General features: G+C 44.3%; 1 protein-coding gene across 2 annotated transcripts in view; it reads right to left on the reverse strand.

Moving 5' to 3' along the window:
• Positions 1-295: 295 nt before the first annotated feature.
• Positions 296-21,311, reverse strand: part of SAV1 (salvador family WW domain containing protein 1) — a 135,850-nt gene continuing 114,834 nt past the window's right edge. For both annotated transcript variants that reach the window (XM_069638962.1, XM_069638964.1), the window contains one exon: positions 296-10,547. In XM_069638962.1, the coding sequence (XP_069495063.1) occupies positions 10,349-10,547 (199 nt within the window). In that variant the 3' untranslated portion in view covers positions 296-10,348. The remainder of the gene's footprint in view (positions 10,548-21,311) is intronic.

Consider the following 21,311-nt stretch of genomic DNA (forward strand, 5'->3'; position numbering starts at 1 on the left):
CAAAATAAATGTCAATCCCAATTGACACCCAATTACAAAAAACATTCAAACCAAGTATTCAAATATTTTAAATAACGTTCAGGTGCAGGGAGGTAGACGTAGCACTGACACATAGGCTACAAATGCAAAAGAGTGGTATTCAATCGTCTTATGGATACCCCCCACCCCCTGCACACCACAATACTGAAAATCAGTTAACACGCTTTAAAAATGAAACAAACCTAAATGTAAAGAAAAGATCATTTCAAAACCAGCATTAATTCAACATTTCAGCAAAGAGTCTAAGGAGTCCAAGTCACAGTAGATTTCCATTGTTTATTTTCTCGATGTAGTACATGTTTCGGGAATATACATCCATTCATCAGTAGTAGTATAACAGTATTCAGCAAGCAAAATACATATGTCAGCAATAGTTGATTAAGGGGAAGGAAATGCAATCTCCATTACATCGATAGTAATAATAGTTAATAAATACATTTCGAAGTATAACAAACTCATCATGAAAATACATAAACAGTCATACAATCCATTCAACGAAAGAATCCCTTATATGCGGCGCATAGAGTTGTTTTATAAAATTCCAAAGCCGGCCTAAATAATATTTGCCAAATAGAAATATCTGAGAAGAAGGAGCAAGCACCCTTTATTCAAAGGGTTCTGTGTTAACACAAGAATCTGAAAATGAAAAAAACCCTGTAAACCACTCAAGTCACCAGTACCAAAATAGAAGAGCGATGCCTATAATAGCCCATAAAACAACTCACTAATTTACCAGATGTTCCTGTGACAGTACAGTGTGCACAAATAAAGTTCTCCGTAAACTAGCGTCTCAAGAGGATTAAAAAAACTAAAGCAAAGCCCATGCATATGATGTTATAGAGATCACAAAGTAAAAACGTGATAATGTCATCATGCGGCCAAGTAAGTAGTCCACTGTTCCAACCCACTGTTGCGGGTACAGAGAGTATTTTTGAACCTCTAGCTAACTATATTGACTGTTTATTACAACTAATAGTACACAAAACTGAAACTTATTTATGGGCTACAACACATGTCCTCAATAGGACAATTTAATTAGCCATTTTTCACCACAATATATGCACTTCTCAATGGATGTACAGAGCTTATGTACCTCAATTCCCCATGTTGAAGGGCTAGAAGGAATTGAATGGGCACTATTGCAAGAAAGTATTTCCTGGCAAGCAAACAGTTTGTATTGGAGTTCCTGAACATTTTGCTATTTTTTTCAGATTTTAGGGTACTTTTGTCTCTGGGCTCGGCATTGGCACCTGCAAATGCTAACATCTTTATGTACCAGTTTGAAAACAACTTACATTATAGATAATTCAACTTGGTCAGACAAAATAGTGTGTTGAAAACGGTACATAGATGTTTTTATAATTTGGTCAGGCATGAGAGTGGAACCAGAGACCTTTGTGGCATGTATTAATTCCATTCAACAGAGGATTACGTTTATGCTAGAAATTGGTCAACCTATTTTACACTTTTTGGATGTTGCGATCAACATCATACTATTTTGCATTAGAACAGCTTCCACCCCCAGTCCATGGTGAATAGCTCACCTTACAGCCAGTTCCTCAGATTGAGGAGAATAATTTAACTATCTGAGAACTTTGAAGTGGAAGCTCAAATTCTCACTGAACGGTATAAAACAAGAGAGTATCCACCAGTGGCAATAACAAAAGCTTATTCAAAAGCACAATCTATGGATAGGCAGGATCTCTCAAAATAAACACATAAGGACTCGAATACCCCGCTTCTTTACATCTCAGGATATTCTTAGCAAAATCCACAGACTGCAAGGATTTATCAGAAAGAACTGTAATTTATTGCAGCATGATAATAATCTTAGTTGTTTCTGAAACCTCCCACGATGGCCTTTAGGATTTGTCAAATTTTAGGGACAAACTCATTAAGGATGAACATATATTTGAGAAATAGAGGTTTTTGAGTAAACAAAAAATGGGTACATTCCCATGTTGGAGCAGCAGTAACATAATTAAAGGAAATTCCATTCTTCACCCCTATTCAGGCAAGAAAATAAGACTCAAATGCTCTGCTACTTGTAATAAATCTAATGTAGTGTATGCTATTAAGTGTCCATAGAGCCTATTATGCACAGTACAGACCACCAGGAAAGCTAGAAAACGGTTTGTTGCGAATAAACCTAAAGTTCAAATGCATGACCAGAAATCACCTGTCACAAGACATTTCAAAGCTGCGTTTCATGATCTTCAAGGTTTGCTTTCTCAGTGGGAAGCATTCTGGACCGAAGTGCTGGATACACCCTCTTCAAGGGGATTGCATGAGGAGTCATCTCTACAGTTTTGTTTGAATCAATCCAATTCCTTTGTTGCACAACTATTAGATTTGCGATTGTGAATACTTTGGATTGTTGTACATGGAAAGGATATGTAATCTATTTGGCCATTTAAAGTCATTATTTAGATCAACTTGAGCATTTATGCTATCCTATTATTGTAGATATAACGTTTCAATAGGCTATTGGAACAACTTCAGTCTTGACTTTATGCTGGTTCAGCCATTTATCTATTTTAATTACTATTCGTTTATTTAAAGCATTATGGGTCTCAATTCATTGTTCATTTTTTGATAACACAGAAACATGGATGCAAGTGATCACATTTTTCGGACCTATACTGTATTTGACTTGCAGGTCCGTTTTTGTCCCAGATTTGCTCTACTAACATTTAATATGGACTTTTGGGGTTAAGCCTTAAAATATTTGTCACACATAGCTAATCAATTAACATATTTAGTATGTAAATGTGGCTTATAGTGAAGTGTAGATTTATTGCTATATACTTGTTTATACTCACCTGTTCCTGGTCCTAATTGCCAGCCCTGAAATTCAATGAGTCTCATTTTTTTCCACTGGTATTAATTCTCACCTTTTTCATCGAGATGTTTTTCTCTGACGGGTGGTTTTCACTATATGTGCTTGCTGTGCACATAATTATACTTCCATATTGACTCCATTTCATCAAGGTGTCTGTTCTCCACTACTTCACGGAAGGGCTCATTACTCGGGCCGCAGGCTGACATGTTTTTATGTTATGACATGGTCTCTATAAGGTCACATGCATGGGCTTTGCTCTACTTTTCTGAATCCTCTGGAGGCGATAGTTTACAGATAACTTTATGTGTTAATGTTAAAGGATATTTGTACCGCGCACTATCACCACCGGAGTGGTCCCCTGGCGGCTCTGAAAGAGGAGTGGGAGTGAGCTGGAAAAGTGCAAGACAGCAGCGATGTCCTGTTGGCAGCCTCAGCCCGGTGGGTCCGTTGGCTGGTTTGGAGTGTTTTACGGTCAGTAGTCGTGTGCTGTTGGGCAGGTCTATGTGCGGTTTGTTTTGTTGCAGTGTAGTGAAGTTTGTGCGGATTGCTTCGTTTTAGGCATGTGGGTGTGTTTGGTCAGAGTTTGAGAGGTGTATGCAGAGGGGTGAAATTGTTAGTGGATTGGTTAGTTGGCATCGCTGTCCATGCAATTGTGTGTAGGTGTGATGCTTGCTACCATTCACTATTCCATCAGAGTGTGGTGCTTGCTAATTTTCAATATTCTGTCTAGATGTGAGGCAGACTAGTGATCACGATTCTATTCAGGAGTTGCACTAGTCATCATTCACAGTTTCTAACATTCACATTTCTATGTAGATGCGACGCCGGTTAAGGTTAAGAATTCCATCTAAGTGTGGCACAAGTTAACATTCGTGATCCTGTCTAGTTGTGACACGAGCCAAGGTTAAGAATTACATCCAAGTGTGGCACAAGCTAAGATTTGTGATCCTGTCTAGATGTGACTCAGGCTAAGGTTAAGAATTACATCCAAGTGTGGCACAAGCTAAGATTTGTGATCCTGTCTAGATGTAACGCAGGCTAAGGTTAAGAATTACATCCAAGTGTGGCACAAGCAAACATTTGTGATCCTGTCTAGATGCGACGGGAGGTAAGGTTAATAATTCCATCTAAGTGTGGTACACGCCAACATTCACATTTCTATCTAGATTCGACGCAGGCTAAAGTTAAGAACTCCATCTAGGAGTGGTACATGTTGACATTCACATTTCTATCTAGATGCGACGCCGCATCTGTCAAAAACTGCACAAACTGTCTTCGGAACGTCTGGGATATTGGCTAGTTATTTTATGGGCTATTATAGGCATCAGTTCTATTTTGGAACGGGTGACTTGAGTGGTTTATACAGAACCCCTTGAATACTGGGTGCTCTATTTGGTCAATATTATTAAGCCTGGCTTTGGCAGTTTATGAAACAACTCTATATGCCACATAAGCAATTCCTTCATTGAATCGATTCTATGACTTTATATGTATTTTCATGCTGGGTTTGTGATATTTCAAAATGTAATTAATATCCTTATTCGTTTGAATTTCTTTTGATGGAATAGAGATTGGTATTTCTCTCCCCTTAATCAACTATTGCTGAGATTATTTATATTGTTTTTGCTTGGTAGATACGGTTATACTACTGCTGATGAAGGGATGCATATTCCCAAAACGCGTCGAGTACTACGTGGGTAAAATAAACAATAGAATACTTCCGTGAAATGGACTTCTGAGACACTTTGCTGAAATGTAGAATAAATGCTGTTTGAAATAATCTTTTCTTTATATTTGAATGTTTTTATTTTATGATTTTCAAAATTAGTTGACTGATTTTCAGCTCTGTGGGTGTGCAGGGGGGAAAACGCTACTTTAGATAAAAACCTTTACAAACCTGTGATTCTGACTGCACCCTAAGTACAAGAACTGAAGATTTATATATTAATCACGCACCAGAGAAACTAGGAATCGCCTTGGGTGGGTATGTGGGAGTTCGCATCAGGCCTGTACAGTAAAATATTTTGAAATAATTCAAACTCAAATCATGAGCATCGCCAAAACTTGCTTTTGAATCAATTTTTGGAGATTACCAAAAGCCATGAGAAGCTCCTTACTTTTTATTTTCTGCTGAAGAAAGTGATAACAGTATCCATAACCTTGTAATCACATGTGAAGTGACTGGACCACTCCATGAATTCCCCCAAAAGCAGCGAGCATTGCGTATTGAAAATGACTGATCTTCGTGTTTTTTTTCAACCATGCAATGATTAGCCTTTTACTTTACCTCATTATGTTAGAAATGAGGTTTGTGGGATCCCAGTAGTGACTTTGAGCAAACTTGTATTAGAGCCTCATGTCAGAGGAAAACAGAAAGGGTGTCCGTAGTCCTTCCAATACTTTCTGCAAAAAAATCCCTGCTAGTGTGTGGCTTGGAATGAGGAGGCACAACAATGGTTTCCAGGGCAAATGGTATTTGTACATTCATTCTTTCCCCTTTCAGGTCTCTCGATAGATCTGTCACAGAACCTTTGTTCAGCAGTTGTGTTTTGTCCATTGAATCCCTTGGAGTGTATAGTTGTAAATGTAAAGGTAAGGGTTTCCAGGGCACATTTTCATAAACAACCTTTGATTTTTCTCCTTTAGTTTTGTTTGTAGGTTTATCAAACACTTTGGCACTGACTGCAATTCATATACCTTGACTGCTAGCAATTTGTTAGGTTAATGGTATGACAGATTATTATCACAGTTAAAAAACAAGAAGAAACAGTTTGAGGGTCCGGTTCCAAAATACTTACAGCAACAGGAGGGCTCGCGGTGACCCTGGGCCAATGGCAGACTATTTGAACAGACACTGAAATAAGCCAGTGCAAACGGCAAGTGGACATTTAATTAAAAAAAAAAAAAAAATTTAAAAAAAGGAAAATTGTGCAAAAACATTAAGCAGAGCCAAGCTCTGCAAGGATCCCTGCACCTCAAGTGAGGAAGATAACCTGAGATCGAGGTTTGGTGTGCAGTTCCGAGATCAACAGAGCAGGAAGAACAGCTTTATCATCTTAGAAAACAAGCCTTAATGTAGGGATTATATAGATGTATAGACACATACTCAGCCATGCAGAATTCATAATTACTTGCAGGTCTAGTTCTACAGCATTGGTATCTTCAATATGCATGTGAAGTCTTAAATATTCCCAGACAGAGATTAAAAATAACATTCTTCCAATAGCAATACATACAGGCTAACGGTAGTTTGTTTTAACCCAACAGCCACCAGTCCTGTTGACATGACTCCACTCTGATCACCTGGCATTTCAGATTAAAAACACGTGTGATAAACAATGACAACCTCGAGGGAGGCTGGATGGATCACACATGAAACTAAAAAAGATATATACCAATAATTTCTCTAACACTGGATCCTTTAACGATTCACCTGCTTATTGCACATACACAATAACAGTATGTGAATACCTGCGATTTGTGTCTTGAGGTTGGCCTCATTTAGAGGATCTTCAGCAGGCTTGGTCCATCACAGTGCCAGACACAGCATCTTCTTCCAGACAGTACTTCCAGCTGAACATCCTCAGCAACTTTGTTGTACCAGTCCTTCAGATTTCTTACAATGGAGGGTTACCTAGAAAGGTTGTCCAAGCCGCATTGCCAATCTATAACAATTTAATACAATCCATCAAGTAACGGCTGCTTTTCCAACTGTTAGGCATGTAGCCACAGAACCTAAAGCTAAGAATAATAGGTTTTCATTCCTTTTACCCATTCTGGTGTAAAATAAACTGCATGTTGCAACCTACTAGCCAAGCATAAAAAAAAGTAACGTGCACCCTCACGCCTTAACATGCACACAGCGTTTACATCCAGGGTGTGCAGTTTTATCTGCTTTAGATTTTGAAGACAAAAGGCAATCACGCTCCCTGGTAAATAATAATTGGTAATTCAAAGCACTTAATACCCAGAGGTTTATAAGCGCGTACCTGGGGATCGGACCTGTGTTGCTCTGCGTCGTCTTGCTTCCTAGGCGAGCATGTTGACCCTGAGCTATCCTCTCAAGTCAAGGCAGGATGATCTAACAAACGTTTCTCTAGTCCAAATTTCATATTTGTCATAAGCGTAACATTCTCTGTGAAATATCAGGCACAGATCTGATGAAGTGAAATTTAAGTTTACTCTGCAGCTACTTGCAGATGTAATGGCAGTCAGAGATGCTGTCCTTCGAATAACACATTTCAAGTTTGCAGAATGCTTAGGCTCATAGGTGGCTCATCTCAACCTAATGAGAACTATATTAAGCTAGCGCAGGCAGCTTTACTGGTAGAAACGCGCAGGCAGCTTTACTGGTGGAAACGCGCAGACTAGGCCCATCAGAAAATCTGATATGGAATGAGAAGAAAGTCTGTGCTTTTTTCTTAAAGCTTGAACTATAGCCACTTGTTGCAAAACCGACTCTGCCAAGTGCAGCAAATAAGGCACAATGTCCTTAAGGAGACTGGCTGCTGGGTTGACCTCCTGCCTAGGATACCAGAAGCATAATAATTTCCTGAAATATGTTGTGTTCGTCAGACGCTTGAGCGCACAAGGATTTGCATACACCTCTGGGGAAGAGCTAACAGTCTATATTGTAAGACTTTAGGAACCAGGCTGCCAGATTCACAGGCTGGGGTGTTCTACATGGAAAGGATAGTTTAATGTTCCCTTGAGGGGAGTAACCCTCATCAACATGGATAACAGCTCCACCAGAGCTGGCGACCCTACATTGAGCAAATCAAGATAATCGTGCTTTTTCTCTTCTGGAGTTCTGGGACCACCCAATGTCACTGCTGACAATAAGAGATAATGGCATTACATAACTAGCCGATAATGTTTATTGATCCCCTCAGATGGAACAAAGAGCGGAATGTGTGACCCTTAGCATCTGACTGTTGCTAATGAATCTATTTGTGGGGATCCCTGCTGGTGAAAGCGAATAGAGTGATCGGTCCCACTTGTGAAACAAAAGCATCACATTTAATTATTCTGCAAACAAACATCACAATTTGTGAATGCAATTATTCATAAGTGATTTGATGTAATCAGTGCATCATAAATATTGTATGCGTTACATTTCACAATATATTGTATAATATGCATGCGAAATAAAGATATTTAGCATAACAGTTCTGCAACCAAACATATGACAAGACAACACAATATAAATCACCATGTTTAAGAAAATACAAAAACCTATATAGTGAGATTCGTGGACCAAAGGGAAGATTTAATGTTCGCAACCCCAAATGGCATTACAACAATGCACCGTTTGTCTATTGCTAAACAAAATACATTGTTCATAAAATGTACCATTGCCAACGTTAAGTTTCGGTCTTGTTAGTATGTGGTGTATGTGGCAAGGCCTTCCTCAGGGTGGGAGAAACATGTCCATGTATTCTGATTCAAAGGTCTACCGAGTGCAAAAGTTCCAATGTGGAACGGACCACTACTACCAGGATCATTTGTACCAAACATCCAACATGCCCTAACGGTCCGGCAACAGAAACTCTTCCTAGTGATTTCTCAGTTGTACAGGATTAACAACCAGTACAAACGATTATTGAAATCTCCATAAAAGCAGATTACAGACATCAATTTTTACCCTTCTCTTCCTGCCAACTATCCTCGGATTCCCCCTCCTTCCTTTCCTGTCCAAAATTGAAAAAGTCATTCACTGTAGTGACTGAGTCCCCAGCTTCCATCCATACTTAAGGGCTATTGTCCAAAATGTTGTCCTTTTATTTTTACGCAAGGGCCAGTGCACACCTGGTTTTACCCTGCCTTTCTGAGCCCTGCACCGTGCTCTTTAGTCCTTTTCTATCGCCAGGGTCGGTAGACAATTCTGCAACTAAAGGATACATTTTAGAGAGGACAGGAGGTGGGCATTTGGAGAAAAGGAGACTGTGGACTAGCAGTACGTTAGTCACTACAGTGAGTCTTTTTTTCTTAATCATACATCCTGCTCCCTGTCCTCAATAATTATGGGAGATTTCCAAGCACTGGAGACCATTGCTGGGTGGATGGATAAACACTGCCTATTTAAAGAGATTTCTGAGAACAGTCTGACCAACCCGAGCATCGGCTCTAAATCAACGATCGAGGCAGTACTATTTGCAAAAAGCCAATGAAGACGACCATGTGTCTGCATTAGCAATGACTTTCAGGGGACATATTTTTTAAAAGCCACTGATTCAGCCTTTCCTCACATCAGTTGCGCATGGAGAGTCTTTGGTGTGGGTAGCCCCTGAACATTATTAGTTTCTGTGATGCAGGATCCAACATGAAATAGTAGCTTTAGAAGCTTGAACCCCTTTCCTCGAGTTTCCTAATGTTACAAAGAAGCTTGGGGACATCCTAAAGTTCTTTGTCCTGTCCAGGTAGAACGTAAGAGCCCTTCTCACATCCAAATTGTGCAAGGCCCTTTCCGCGTGCAACGAAGGGTTAGGAAAGAATACTGTCAAGATATTGGCTTGGTTGATATGCAAGTCTGGTACCACCTTAGACAGGAAAGAAGGATGTGTGCAGAGAGTCACTTTATCTTTGTGAAAGGAAGTAAAGGGCTCTTGGATGCAAAGTGCATGCAATTAGCTAATCAGCTTTGCTGAGTTGATGGGGACCAGGAAATCCAACCTCCAAAACAGTAATTTAAGATCAATGGTGGCTAGGGGCTCAAAAGATTTATGACACTGCATTGAGCACAATATTTAGATCCCATTTGGTATGAGGAGCTTTAATGGATGGGTACAGATGGAGGAGCCCATTGAAATGCCGCTTGACCACTGGATTTGACAAGGTGAAGGAACAATAATTTAAATAGGCTTCAGAAGCCGACAGGTAAGTCCTTCAGGAATATATCTGACAATTATGAAATGAAAAAAGAATATTAGCTCTAGTAGATGAAAGAGGGCTGTTGAAATGCCCAAGTACCCGTAGCAAAAGCAGAGCCATTTGCTCATATAGTGGGCCCACATAGATGATTTATACTCTGCCTGTTTGATGCTCAGGTTGTACTCAGAGCGGTTCATGTGCGCCAACAACCTGATGCACTAATCTTAAAACTCATATCTTATTGAGTAAATTGATGTATCAATACATTTTATATTTTTAACTTCATTTGTAATGTTATTTTGATGACCAGTGCTAAGATTAATAAATACAAATCTCATCCCTTGTAATTATGTTTCCATTGATGAGAAGGAAGACACAAATACAGAGGATCGTAAACTGGCTTTGTATAAAATATTGCACAGCACACGTGGCCTCACACCATCAAGGACAGACATTTGTGGTTTGATTACATTTTTTTGTAAAGCAGTAATCGTTAATTACAGCCAAATGAATTTAAAAAAAACAGACACTTTTTTAAAAACAATTATTTAATGATTACTAACTGAATATAAATTTGAATAAGCATGGAATATTGGTTTAAAATTTCTTGCCATGCTGTGCATACCACTGTTGTCTTTGTTTGCGATTCTCCAGTTCTGTGTGAAGGGCTTGTCTGTATGCTTCATAAAGTTTGACAATACGTTCAAGTTCTTTCATGAAGAGTAACTTCAACATTCCCTGGTAAGTGTCCAAATCTGCAAGCTGGAAGAGTTCCCACTTCAGGATGTGGTCAAACCTGTCGGAAAATATGCAAAGAGGACCCATTACAATGAGTCCAGATATAGAACATGTTTTTCTTTGACAACCTAGTGAGCTGGAAGAAAGCCGGTATGCACATTGTAACTGTACATAAGCACAATTAAATGAGATTAGTGAGCTGCATGAAAGGGACATATTTGCAACGCTTTGAATGTGCACTCTTAGTTGGAAACGCGTATCGGTTTGGCTTTTGTGTAGACATCGGATATGTATTTGCTAGGCACCTCCATAATGGTACTACCTAGAGGGCATATGGATAGCCGTGCCTGGCAAATGCATATCTAAAGCCCATGCAAGAGCCAAATCTTTAGGCACTCCCAATGCTGGTTTGAAGCAGAAGTCAATGCAAGTGTGAGGAGCACCCAAAAGGTAACCCAATGCAGCCCAAAATCTGCACGCATTGTTTTTCTCCCACTGATTGGAATTTTACGTAACCCAACTGTGCATGCCTCTATTATTCAAGCCAATTGAACTCACTGCATCTACCTCTTGCATGTATGCGACACAATCAAAGGTGTGGATGCACACATCTGTACAGTAAGAAAAAACTATGCAGTAATGAGGACAGCCAAACAATAAATCTCACTGCAAGGAGGTGATGGTGGAAAAGCCAGAAATTACTGAAGATTGGCAAGTTTCAGCTTGGAATGCTCCTTACTATTTCCTCTTTAACATTACGTGGCTTGGCATTGCGGCAAAAAACGTACCTACATATTTCAGGCTCAATTTTTTGAGAAAACCGTCTATGTACAAACAAGTGGTGCACAGATTTATGTTATCTTACATTTTGATAGGGCCTCCTGCCATAGTTTATGGCATTGAAGCAATTTTGCAAGTTAGCGAGGCAGAGGAGGAGTAGACTAGAACATTCACTAGTGGTATGTAGGAGCAAAGTCAGGTAGATGGTTGGGATGAGGGCAGAGGATAGATAAGATGCTCGGGGAGGCATGAGAAGGAAAAGGTGGAGGTGTGTACAACTGGACCAAATTTATCATGGGACTCAACTGTATTCTAGGGATCGCAGCGCCGAAAGGAGATAGCTGGAGAAGAAGTGATCGGTACGCGAGTCTGTAGGTCTGGAATTTACTCACTGCATGCTGAGCCTGGGCATGTTAGACAGGCGATAGAAGCCCTAATAAGAATGAAGTCAAAAGCAGTTAAAGCCAATGTTCGTAGGTTGCTCCTTACGTACTTCAATAAACTTTGGGAATATATTTTTTGCAAACTGAAGCACAGAATTCTCAGTGTAAGTAGACAGGTAACATTCTATAAACACACCAAATTGTGCCGAATCAGTCGACTGATCTTCTCTGGCTGTGCTTGGCGCATAACACCAAGAGCCAGCTTTGCCATGTAGAGAAAAAGTGTTAATTTGGGAACTGACAAAATTAAAAAGTGAAACATCTAACTTAGATGGACATGCCAGATTCTCGGATTGCACCACAATGGATTTTTGCAGAGGAATTACTATTAGTGAAACAAAGGAACACGTCACAAATACAAGATGATTTGCCAACCAGAAAGATGTTTTTCTGACAATAACAATCATGAATGGCAAGCAAGAATGGACACGAGTGAGGTGGAGGGACGAGGGAGGAGATGGGCGTTTAGGGTAGAAAGATAGGAAGCTGGAAGGCTAAGATTGGAGGCAGCAGAGGATAAGCTGTGGAGATGGGGAAGAGGGGAGAAAATATGCATTCCACAGACAGAAAATGTTACTCACCGTAGTGACCAACATACTCCTAGTCCATAGTCCCCTTTCCTCCATACTTATAGGAGTCCATCCTAGGGGACGGCCCTGTCCCTGCTGATCAGAGGGAGGTGGACATACAGGGAGAGGAGGAGCTATGGTCTTCAATTTGGGCTTTTCATGACAAAGTTTTGGTTTTAGCGTATTACTTGAACATTCAAAAACCAGAATCTCCTCCATCCGAAGTGTATGTTTTATCTGGAGCCTTAACCTTGAAAGCTCCAGATCACTCTGACCTTATCCTGCAAAAGGAAGTTAGCAGAGGTCAGGTTGGTGTGGGCAACTTGTCCTCAACCATAGTCTACAGTCATAGCTGCGGCTACTCTGTACTTCAAGTTTTCAGCATCCACTACAGCCTCAGCTCCTCACAAAGACAAGATTTTGGAGGGAGTTGATGAATATTTTCAACCTTGACGCTCCAGCTTAGACAGGCCAATAGCGAAGCTGTTCTTGCTGCTGCCAGTTAAAAACTGGAACGAGCTTTCCGAGTCGGAGCAGTAAACTCCACAGGATAAGCTTGATTACTTCAACACAGGTCTTTCAAACGCCAGGGTGCTGGCACAGGACTCGTTAGAAGCAAAGCCATTTGCTCTTGTACTGTGAGCACAATGAAGGTTTACGCGCTGCCTGGATAATGGCCATATTTTCCTCAGACAGGTCGAATTGTGCCAACAACCTGATCTCAGGAACCAAGTCGCTAAGTTTGAGATATTGGGGGCAGGAATACCACACTTGGATCATTCTGGTGCAGGATATTGGGAACCTCTGGCAACTGCATCTGCAGAGAGACTGACAGTGTCTTTAGCTCTGAAAATCAGAACCTCCTAGCCACCAAAGTGCTATAAACAGCTGGGTGCAGTCCTACGCCCCATTTAGCTTCAACAAAGGTGCGAGAGAGGGAAGATGAATGCAGACACTCTGTACTAGGTATGCCCTATGGAATCTCCCACCCCTGGAAGTATTTAGCGCAAGCTTGCTGTGTTTTGCAAACAGGTCCATACTCTGGGTCACCCACATGAAGAAGAGATCCCACGTAAAGAAGAGATGGGAAAGAACTTGATAATTTAACTCCCACCGTGGTTTGCGGAAGACCTGCGGCTGAGGGAATCGGCTACTGTGTTTTGCTGGCCAGGAATGTGCACCACCTGAAGCCAAATTCCCTTCTGTACCAACCCTTCATGTGTAGGGATAGGTCTACTAGAGGAAGGGACTTGGTCTCCAACTTGCTAGTTTACATAAAACAGCGAGACTGCGTGGTCTGTCCTGAAGCAACCCATTTTGTTGGCGATACTGGACTGAAATGCCTTAAGGGCCAGAAAAACGGCTAGTAGTTCGAGGTAGCTGATGTGGTGTTCCCTGTCTGAGGGAGACCACAGATCGAACCCCTCAAGTTGATTTAGCGTAGCCCAGCCCCCCAACCAAGTAGGGAGGAATCCATTGTCAAGGACGCCCCAGGAGAGGGGTGTGTAAAAAAAAAAAAAAAAAAAAAAAAAAAAAGGAGGGCACACTCCAAGAGGACAAGAGGAAGGGCTAAAACGCGGACTGAATTAAGCTCATGACTCTGGATCCACCATGACCACCTGTGGGTGGAATTTAGGAAAAGGGTACACATGTATTGACTAAATCTCTCATTCCATTGTCTGTTAGGGCTTGGCCTCATTGTGTTCCATGGGAAGCCCAAGAAAATCAGATCTCGCGAGACTGTCATTGAAGACTTCTTCCAGTTTACGAATCCCAGTTTGAAAAGAAGCCCGAGTAACATTTGCATTTGTGAAGCTGGGGGCAGCGGCATCTGTTGAGCCAGTCATCCAAATAAGGGTAGACGTGGACTCCCAAAGCCTGAGAAACGCCATCACCACTATCATCATCTTTGTGAAGACTCTTGGCACCAAGCGACGCACAAATGGGAGGACCTGGTACTAAAAAAGCTCACCCCACACACCGACAAACGAATGGATTTGTGGTGCTCAGGCATATTGCTATATGATGGTACGCATCCTGAAGATCCACTAGGCAGAGCCAATCGTCCTTTACAAGAGAAAAACAGATTTGCACCGGCGTGATCATCTTGAATCTTTCCTGGGGATTGTGAAGATTGAATTCTTGAAAGGTATAAAATAGTGCACAGGCCAGCCTGGATTGATGTTGGCACTATAAAAAAAGCAGGAGTAGAAGACACACTGTCCCCCTGGGCCCCCCATATCTTCTTCCGGCGAAAGGACTATAGCCCTTATGTCCAGAAGTTTCTGAACGTCCGACCAGAGAGAGGTAGATCCCGTCTGCTGTAGAGGAGGAAGGGAAGAAGGAACTGGCAGGAGAGGCAGGCAGAACTCCTAACGGGTTGCTGACAGAACCCAAGGATCCTTCCTGATGGTCCGCCCAGCCTCCAGATGTAGAGAGACTACTTCCCCTACTGGAGTCAGGTAGGATCATTTCAAACCATCATTTTAGATTTTTGCCCGAAGAGGAGGTATTGGTCCCGAGTTGGGAGGCTGCTCAGTGGGAGAAAAATCTCTGACCACTAGTTCTCTGCTGCTTGCGTCAAGGGATGCTGTGGGAGTGCTCTGGCTGACAAGACATCAGATCTTGAAACCTGCAAAGGAACTGGAACACAAGTCTGTCTTTTGGAGATAAGATGATTTTGCAGCTGGAGGCTCTGAAGCAATTTCGCCGCTAGAGTACTCAGAGCTGTGGAAGAGCCTTCTCTTGGACCTCCTTAGTGAATTTAGTTGTGTGGAGCCACACTTGGCGCTTGACATCAACACCAATCACAAGACTTTGTGCCGAAGTATCAATATGATGTGTGGCTGCTTCCAACAGGTCTTGAGCCCAAACTCTGGCTTCCAATAGACCGGTCTTGAAATTGTCAAGTTTGTCTTCGGGAAGTAACTGTTAGAATTCCGAAAGCTTCTGCCTGAGTTTTAGGCTGGCCATAGCCAGCACCTCCGCTTGACGGAGTTGGAGGGCTGAATTTTCAAAGACTTTCCTCCCTACCCCTTCCAAACTCTTATCCTTTTTGACAAGACTTGCGATCTAGAGTACGATGATGTCAAAGAGTTTGAATGGAGGGTAGCCGCTGCCACCACTGTAGAAGACGGAAGAGGACATGGCCCTAGGGGAATTTACTCAGATACTTGAAGCTTGTAGCAAGTATCTAGTTTTTTTTGTTTACGTGTTGGGCCATGTGTGGTTTTCCCACATTATGCTGGCATCTGCCAAGATATCCTTTTGAAAGGAAAGGCCTTAATGATCATGTGTTTTTAAAGTAAGTGCCTCTGACAAAACTCCCACCTGTAGGGTAGGAGGTTCACGTGTTGAGATGTCTAAATAAGACATAAGAGCCATCACCTGGTCATGAAACGTCCTGATTGATGATGGCGGCTCCACCTCTTTCTCATGCACATATTGGCTGTTTATTCATATAGCACTTATACAGAGGTGAAGTGCTTCAAAGCGCTTCAAGGCAGAAAGGGGACCAGGGAATACAGTAATCATTCTAAGGCCTTGAAGATTCTGAATGATATACAACAGAAAAACTAGCATACTAGGTCTCATGACATTTCTCCTAGTGTAAGAGCATGAAGTCGCAAAAAACAAGGGGGGGGGAGTCCTGGGAGTCCCTCTGCCAGACATTAGTCCCAGTTATGAGAGTCTTACCCAGAGTCTTTAGCTCACTATCTTTCACAGAGGAGAAATAACTAAAACATATCAGTCTATGTCCTGCCTTAGGGCAGTCCAGCACCGAAATGCTAAGCAATTCTCCTCTGAACAAGAGGACCAACAGCACACACGTGTTTCGGTCTGGTTGGACCTCATCAGTAGGGTAGAGCTGTGCCTCTCTAAGAATAGTGTGCAAGGGGTCCACGTCTGGATTCTCCTAGTAAGTGGGGATGCTTGTGGTCTCGTGCAGAAGGGGTGTGACCTAGCAGTTCAGGCTGGACTGTCCCTTTTGGGGTAGGACAAAGCCTGATTTGCATATGGATTTTTCCCCTTCTGTAATTGCTTGGCAGGCTGAAAAACGATGGTCTGGAGGGTTGCCCAGAGCTATGCCTGTGGTTATGATTAATTCAAAACTTTCCAGCCATCACCTTTCTGTTTTGCTAAAGTGCATGAAGTGGTACAGTTGAAACTAAAGCTCGGGAGAAGGGCGAGGTGGACGGAAAAACTGTGGGGGGCATGGGCGATTATCTAATGAATTATCTGTTTCTATTGGTCCCATCACTGAACATCATGCCTTTCTACTGATCCCTTGCTCGCCTGCAAATTTGTTGGGTATTGATCTGCTATGCAAAGGTATTGTACCATTTATTGTTCTCCTGATGGTATGCCACACCCTTATTGGTGGAACATTGAGCAGGAGGCGCTGGCTCGGGCTCCTTTGGCTCAGGAGGACACTCCACCCAAGGAGGCAGAGGTAGTACTTTCCACTGGCCGTGGAGAAGGTGGTACTTCCAGTGCGTTGGGGGATCCAGTGGCATGGGAAAAATTTCCCAAAGGAGGTCCTTAAAGTAGGCTTCCATCAAGTCTGAGTTCATGAGGTTTTGGAAATGGCAGAAAAAAGCCTCTTCCGAAGACGGTCTTGGCTGTGGAGTTCGAACCTGTCTGCTGAATAGATTATGTCTCCATGATTCTGTTTGACATTGGCTTACAAGAGGGTTCCCCACCCACAGATCAACATAGTGCAACAGTGCCGAAGTAGGAGGAAGCAAGTGAAGGTGGTAGGGGTATTCTCAGATTACAATCAATCTGTAAGAATTTTTCCCAAAGAATGGCGATAGCAAAGACTAGGGCTTGGCATCTGCACCTGACGCAGCTTAAGGTGCAGACAAAATGGCTGTCATTACTGACACTGAAGGAGCCGCCATTTTGTGACTTTGTGGTAATGTGCGTCACAGGTTTTTCAGAGGCCACTGTGGTTTTGCCTGTTATTTTAGGAGCTTTCAATGTTTCCTTAGCCATTTTTGAGAGGTCCTCGGCTGAGCCGGTAGAAGTTGACTTTGGACGACCCTCCATCTGTTTGGCTCCCTCAAACTGGCCGGTACAATATTTAGCCCCTTTGAGGGGAACCTAGGTAATGAATACTGTTTTATTAGCCCCGGAATGGGGATCCCTCGGCCTTGCTGGTAGATTTCTTAGCCCCTGTTAGGACCGTTTTTCTGAAGTCCAACTAAGGGCTTAGTAAATCCATTCAACTGAGGCAGTAAAAGACTCTTAGTATAAGGCTTTACTACCAGAGTATAGGAGAGTGTAGACAAGAGCAGCCGGGCTCATCTTTGGAGGGAGATCGTGCTGTAGAATCAGTACAAAGAAATTGTAATAGAAATGGTCCAAAGAAACACTATGTATCGTAAAAATAAATGGTTTATTTAAATACAGGTAGGCCCAGATAAATCTTGGGAGAAATGAGCACTATCACATTATATATAACCAAAAATATAAAAACACAACACTATGCCTGAAGGTGCACAGACCGAACCATATAACCGTATTTGGAACACCTAACAGTAGTTCTAGGGAAGTCAAAACCAATAGTTACTTTTCAATTACTTACAGTAAAACAAGGGTAGTAGACCCTAACAGTTGTATTGTGAGGCTCAGCAAGAAATCCCATAGTAAGTCAACTGGACAGTATACTTTTCAGATTAGTGAAACACTTATTTCAGGAACAGTATAAACCTATAATTTTAATTCAGGATAAGGAACAAGTTACTTACCTCAGCATGGGTCTGGCATGGATTCACATGCTCATGAATATTCCCCGTCGTCAGGCTGTGAATCCTCGGTAAAGAAAAAATCAGTATCAGTTTCGTTTCTGATCTGTCTTTCGTAGTAGTAACCAATCATTGATCTCTGCGTCATACTGACCACAGCCAATGACTGCCCTCTACCTAAGCCCCGCCCCTGGCGGCCATCTTCAGATTTGGTAGCACGTGAAGTGGCAGTATGACCAAGTGAAGAGCCGCAGAGGGGTAGGCGGGAGGGTTCGCATGTGAATCCATGCCAGACCCATGCTGGAGAACAACAGTTACAGGTAAGTAACTTGTTCCTTCTCCAGCATGGGGTCTGGCATGGATTCACATGCTCATGAATATAAGAATAAATAGCAGTACACACATGCACAACCACGGGGGGGGGGGTGGCAAAAGGCTCAACAAAGAACTCAACATTAAGTATCTCTTACCTCCACACCAGGCTCACCTTAAGCGAACAGGTTGCGCAGCACTGCTTGGCCGACCCTGGACTCCTCCCTGGAATCCCGATCGACGCAGTAGAATCTCGTGAAGGTGTGCGTCGACCTCCACATAGCAGCCCTGCAGATGTCCAGCAGGGGCACACCAGATAAGAACGCCGTAGTAGCAGCGATCGCTCTGGTCGAATGGGCTCTCGGACGGCCTGGCAGCGGTCGGTTAGCCAACCAGTGACAGTGCATGATGCAGCCGGAGAGCCACCTGGAAATAGAAGACTTTGAGAGCGCCTTCCCTTGATTCACAGGTCCAAAGTTTACGAACAGCTGTGATGTCCTCCGGAAACTCCTTGTGCGGTCCACGTAGAACTTCAGCGCTCTAGCCACATCCAGCGAGTGCAAAGTCCTCTCGGCCGGCGACGAAGGAGACGGGAAGAAAACAGGTAACACCAAGGGCTCGTTAAGATGGAAATCCGACGGCACCTTGGGCATAAAGGAGGGGTGTGTCCTAAGCACCACCCTCGAGGCATGGAAAGTCAAGCCTGGTGCTTTGCAGGATAGGGCCTGGATCTCTCCCACTCGTCGTGCGGAGGTAATGGCCACCAGGAACGCAATCTTCCACGACACAAACTTCATAGGTGCGGAGTGCATCGGCTCGAATGGGGGCCCCATGAGCCTGGTCAGCACCACGTTAAGTCCCCACACCGGGGCCGGGGCCTTCACCGGCGGGAACGACCGGAACAGTCCTTTCATAAACTCTTTTCCCAGTCGATGAGACCACAGGGACGTCCGTCCTGTGGTTCTGGTATATCTGGAGATCGCCGCCAGATGAATCTTAATGGAGGCATGGGCTAGCCCAGCCTTTGCCAGCGATAGCAGGTACGGCAGCACTTGAGGGGCCGTAATCCGTAGGGGGTTGATCTTCTGTGCTCGGCACCAGATAGAGAACCTCTTCCACTTATGACCGTAGCATTTGAGAGTCGAGGACGCCCTGGCCTTTGCAAGAACCTCTCTGCAATCGGCCGGTATATCGTAGCCTCCAAACTCTAGTGCTGCAGGAGCCAAGCCTGCAGGTTCAGCGACGCCGGGTCGTGGTGGAAGATGGCGCCTCCTTCTCTGGAGAGAAGGTCCGCGTCCGCTGACAGCTTGATGGGAGGGGACATTGACAAGTCCAGAAGGTCCGGGAACCAGATCTGCCTCGGCCACGCCGGTGCGACGAGGATCATCCTGCATCAGGACCTCTTGAGCTGGCTGATGAGTCGAAGCAGCAACGGCAACGGAGGGAACGCATACAGGTGTAGGCCGTCCCAGGGGAATGAGAACCCATCGCCCATGCTTCTCGGCTGGGGAAACCTGCTGGCGAACCTCTTGCACTTCGAGTTTGTCGCTGTTGCGAACAGGTCGATTTGGGGTTTGCCCCATCGTCGGAGTTGATCCACCTGATCCTGGCGCAGTTCCCACTCGTGACACGCGTGCAGCTCCCTGCTGAGCGAGTCGGCGATGGTGTTTCTTTCTCCTGCCAGGTGGAAGGGAACCAGGAACACCGCCCAGTGCCACAGATCCTGTGCCTCCTTGGATAGGGCTGGGGATCTGGTGCCTCCCTGCTTCCGTATGTAAAACATTGTCGTGGTGTTGTCCGTGAAGATCCGCACCACCTTGCCCTTGAGCGACGGGAGGAACGATTTGAGAGCCCAGAACACGGCTCAGAGTTCCAGGACGTTGATGTGCAGAAGCCTCTCCTCCGGGAGCCAGAGGCTTCTCGCATGGAGATCTCCGGTGTGGGCGCCCCAACCTTCCAGGGAGGCGTCCGTCGTCACCGTCTCCTGGTTCGCCGGCGTCTGAAAGTCCTTGCCCGCCGTGAGGTGCGTTCGAACGCCCCACCACTGAATCGCCCGCCGGAACACCTCGTTGAGGGGGACCCTGTCTTCGAAGGTGCCCGTCGCCTGCATCCAACGGGCGTCGAGAAATTCTTGAAGAGGGCGCATCCGGAGTCTGCAGAGGCGCACGAGGTAGATGCAAGAGGACATCAGCCCCAGGAGGGACTTGATGGACCTCACCCTGGCCACGTCCGTGGCTAGCAGGCGCTGCACTTTGCCCAGAATGGTCTTCGTCCGTTCTTCCGACGGGGCCGCCAGGCGCCTCACTGTATCGAGCTTCGCTCCCAGAAACAGGGCCACCTGCGACGACACCAGGTGGGACTTTGGGTAGTTTATGGCGAATCCCAGGTCTGTGAGTAGCTGGACGGTCCTCACAGTGTGTTCGACGGCGAATTCCCTCGTCCTTGAGCGGATGAGCCAGTCGTCCAGGTAGGGGTAGACGTGAATCCCCTGCAGGCGCAGCCGCGCCGCCACTGGTGCCAGGCACTTTGTAAAGACCCTGGGGGCCGACTTCAATCCGAACGGCAGTGCTCTAAATTGGTAGTGGCGTCCCTGGACGACGAACCTGAGGAACTTGCGGTGACTTTTGAGGATGGGAACGTGGAAGTATGCATCCTCCAGGTCCAACGACGATAGAAAGTCGCCTTCCTCCAGCTGTCCCAGTACGTGCTGGAGGGTGACCATCCTTAACTTTTGTGATCTGATGTATTTGTTCAAATGACGAAGGTCCAGGATGGGGCGCCAGCCGCCAGTCTTCTTCCTGACGAGGAAGTACCTTGAGTACACCCCGGAGCCTCCTCGGGACAAGTGTAATGCTCACCTGGTTCCCACGGGGGCGCTGGTCTAGTCTGGATTGCTGTGGCCTCTTCTAGCGTGATGCGCAGGACACGGAACACCGATTGGACAGGACCTCCAAATCGTGCTTGCCTG

Source organism: Ambystoma mexicanum, chromosome 14 (assembly GCF_040938575.1).
Source record: "Ambystoma mexicanum isolate Mex_15411 chromosome 14, UKY_AmexF1_1, whole genome shotgun sequence".
In the NCBI taxonomy this organism is placed as follows: Eukaryota; Metazoa; Chordata; class Amphibia; order Caudata; family Ambystomatidae; genus Ambystoma; species Ambystoma mexicanum.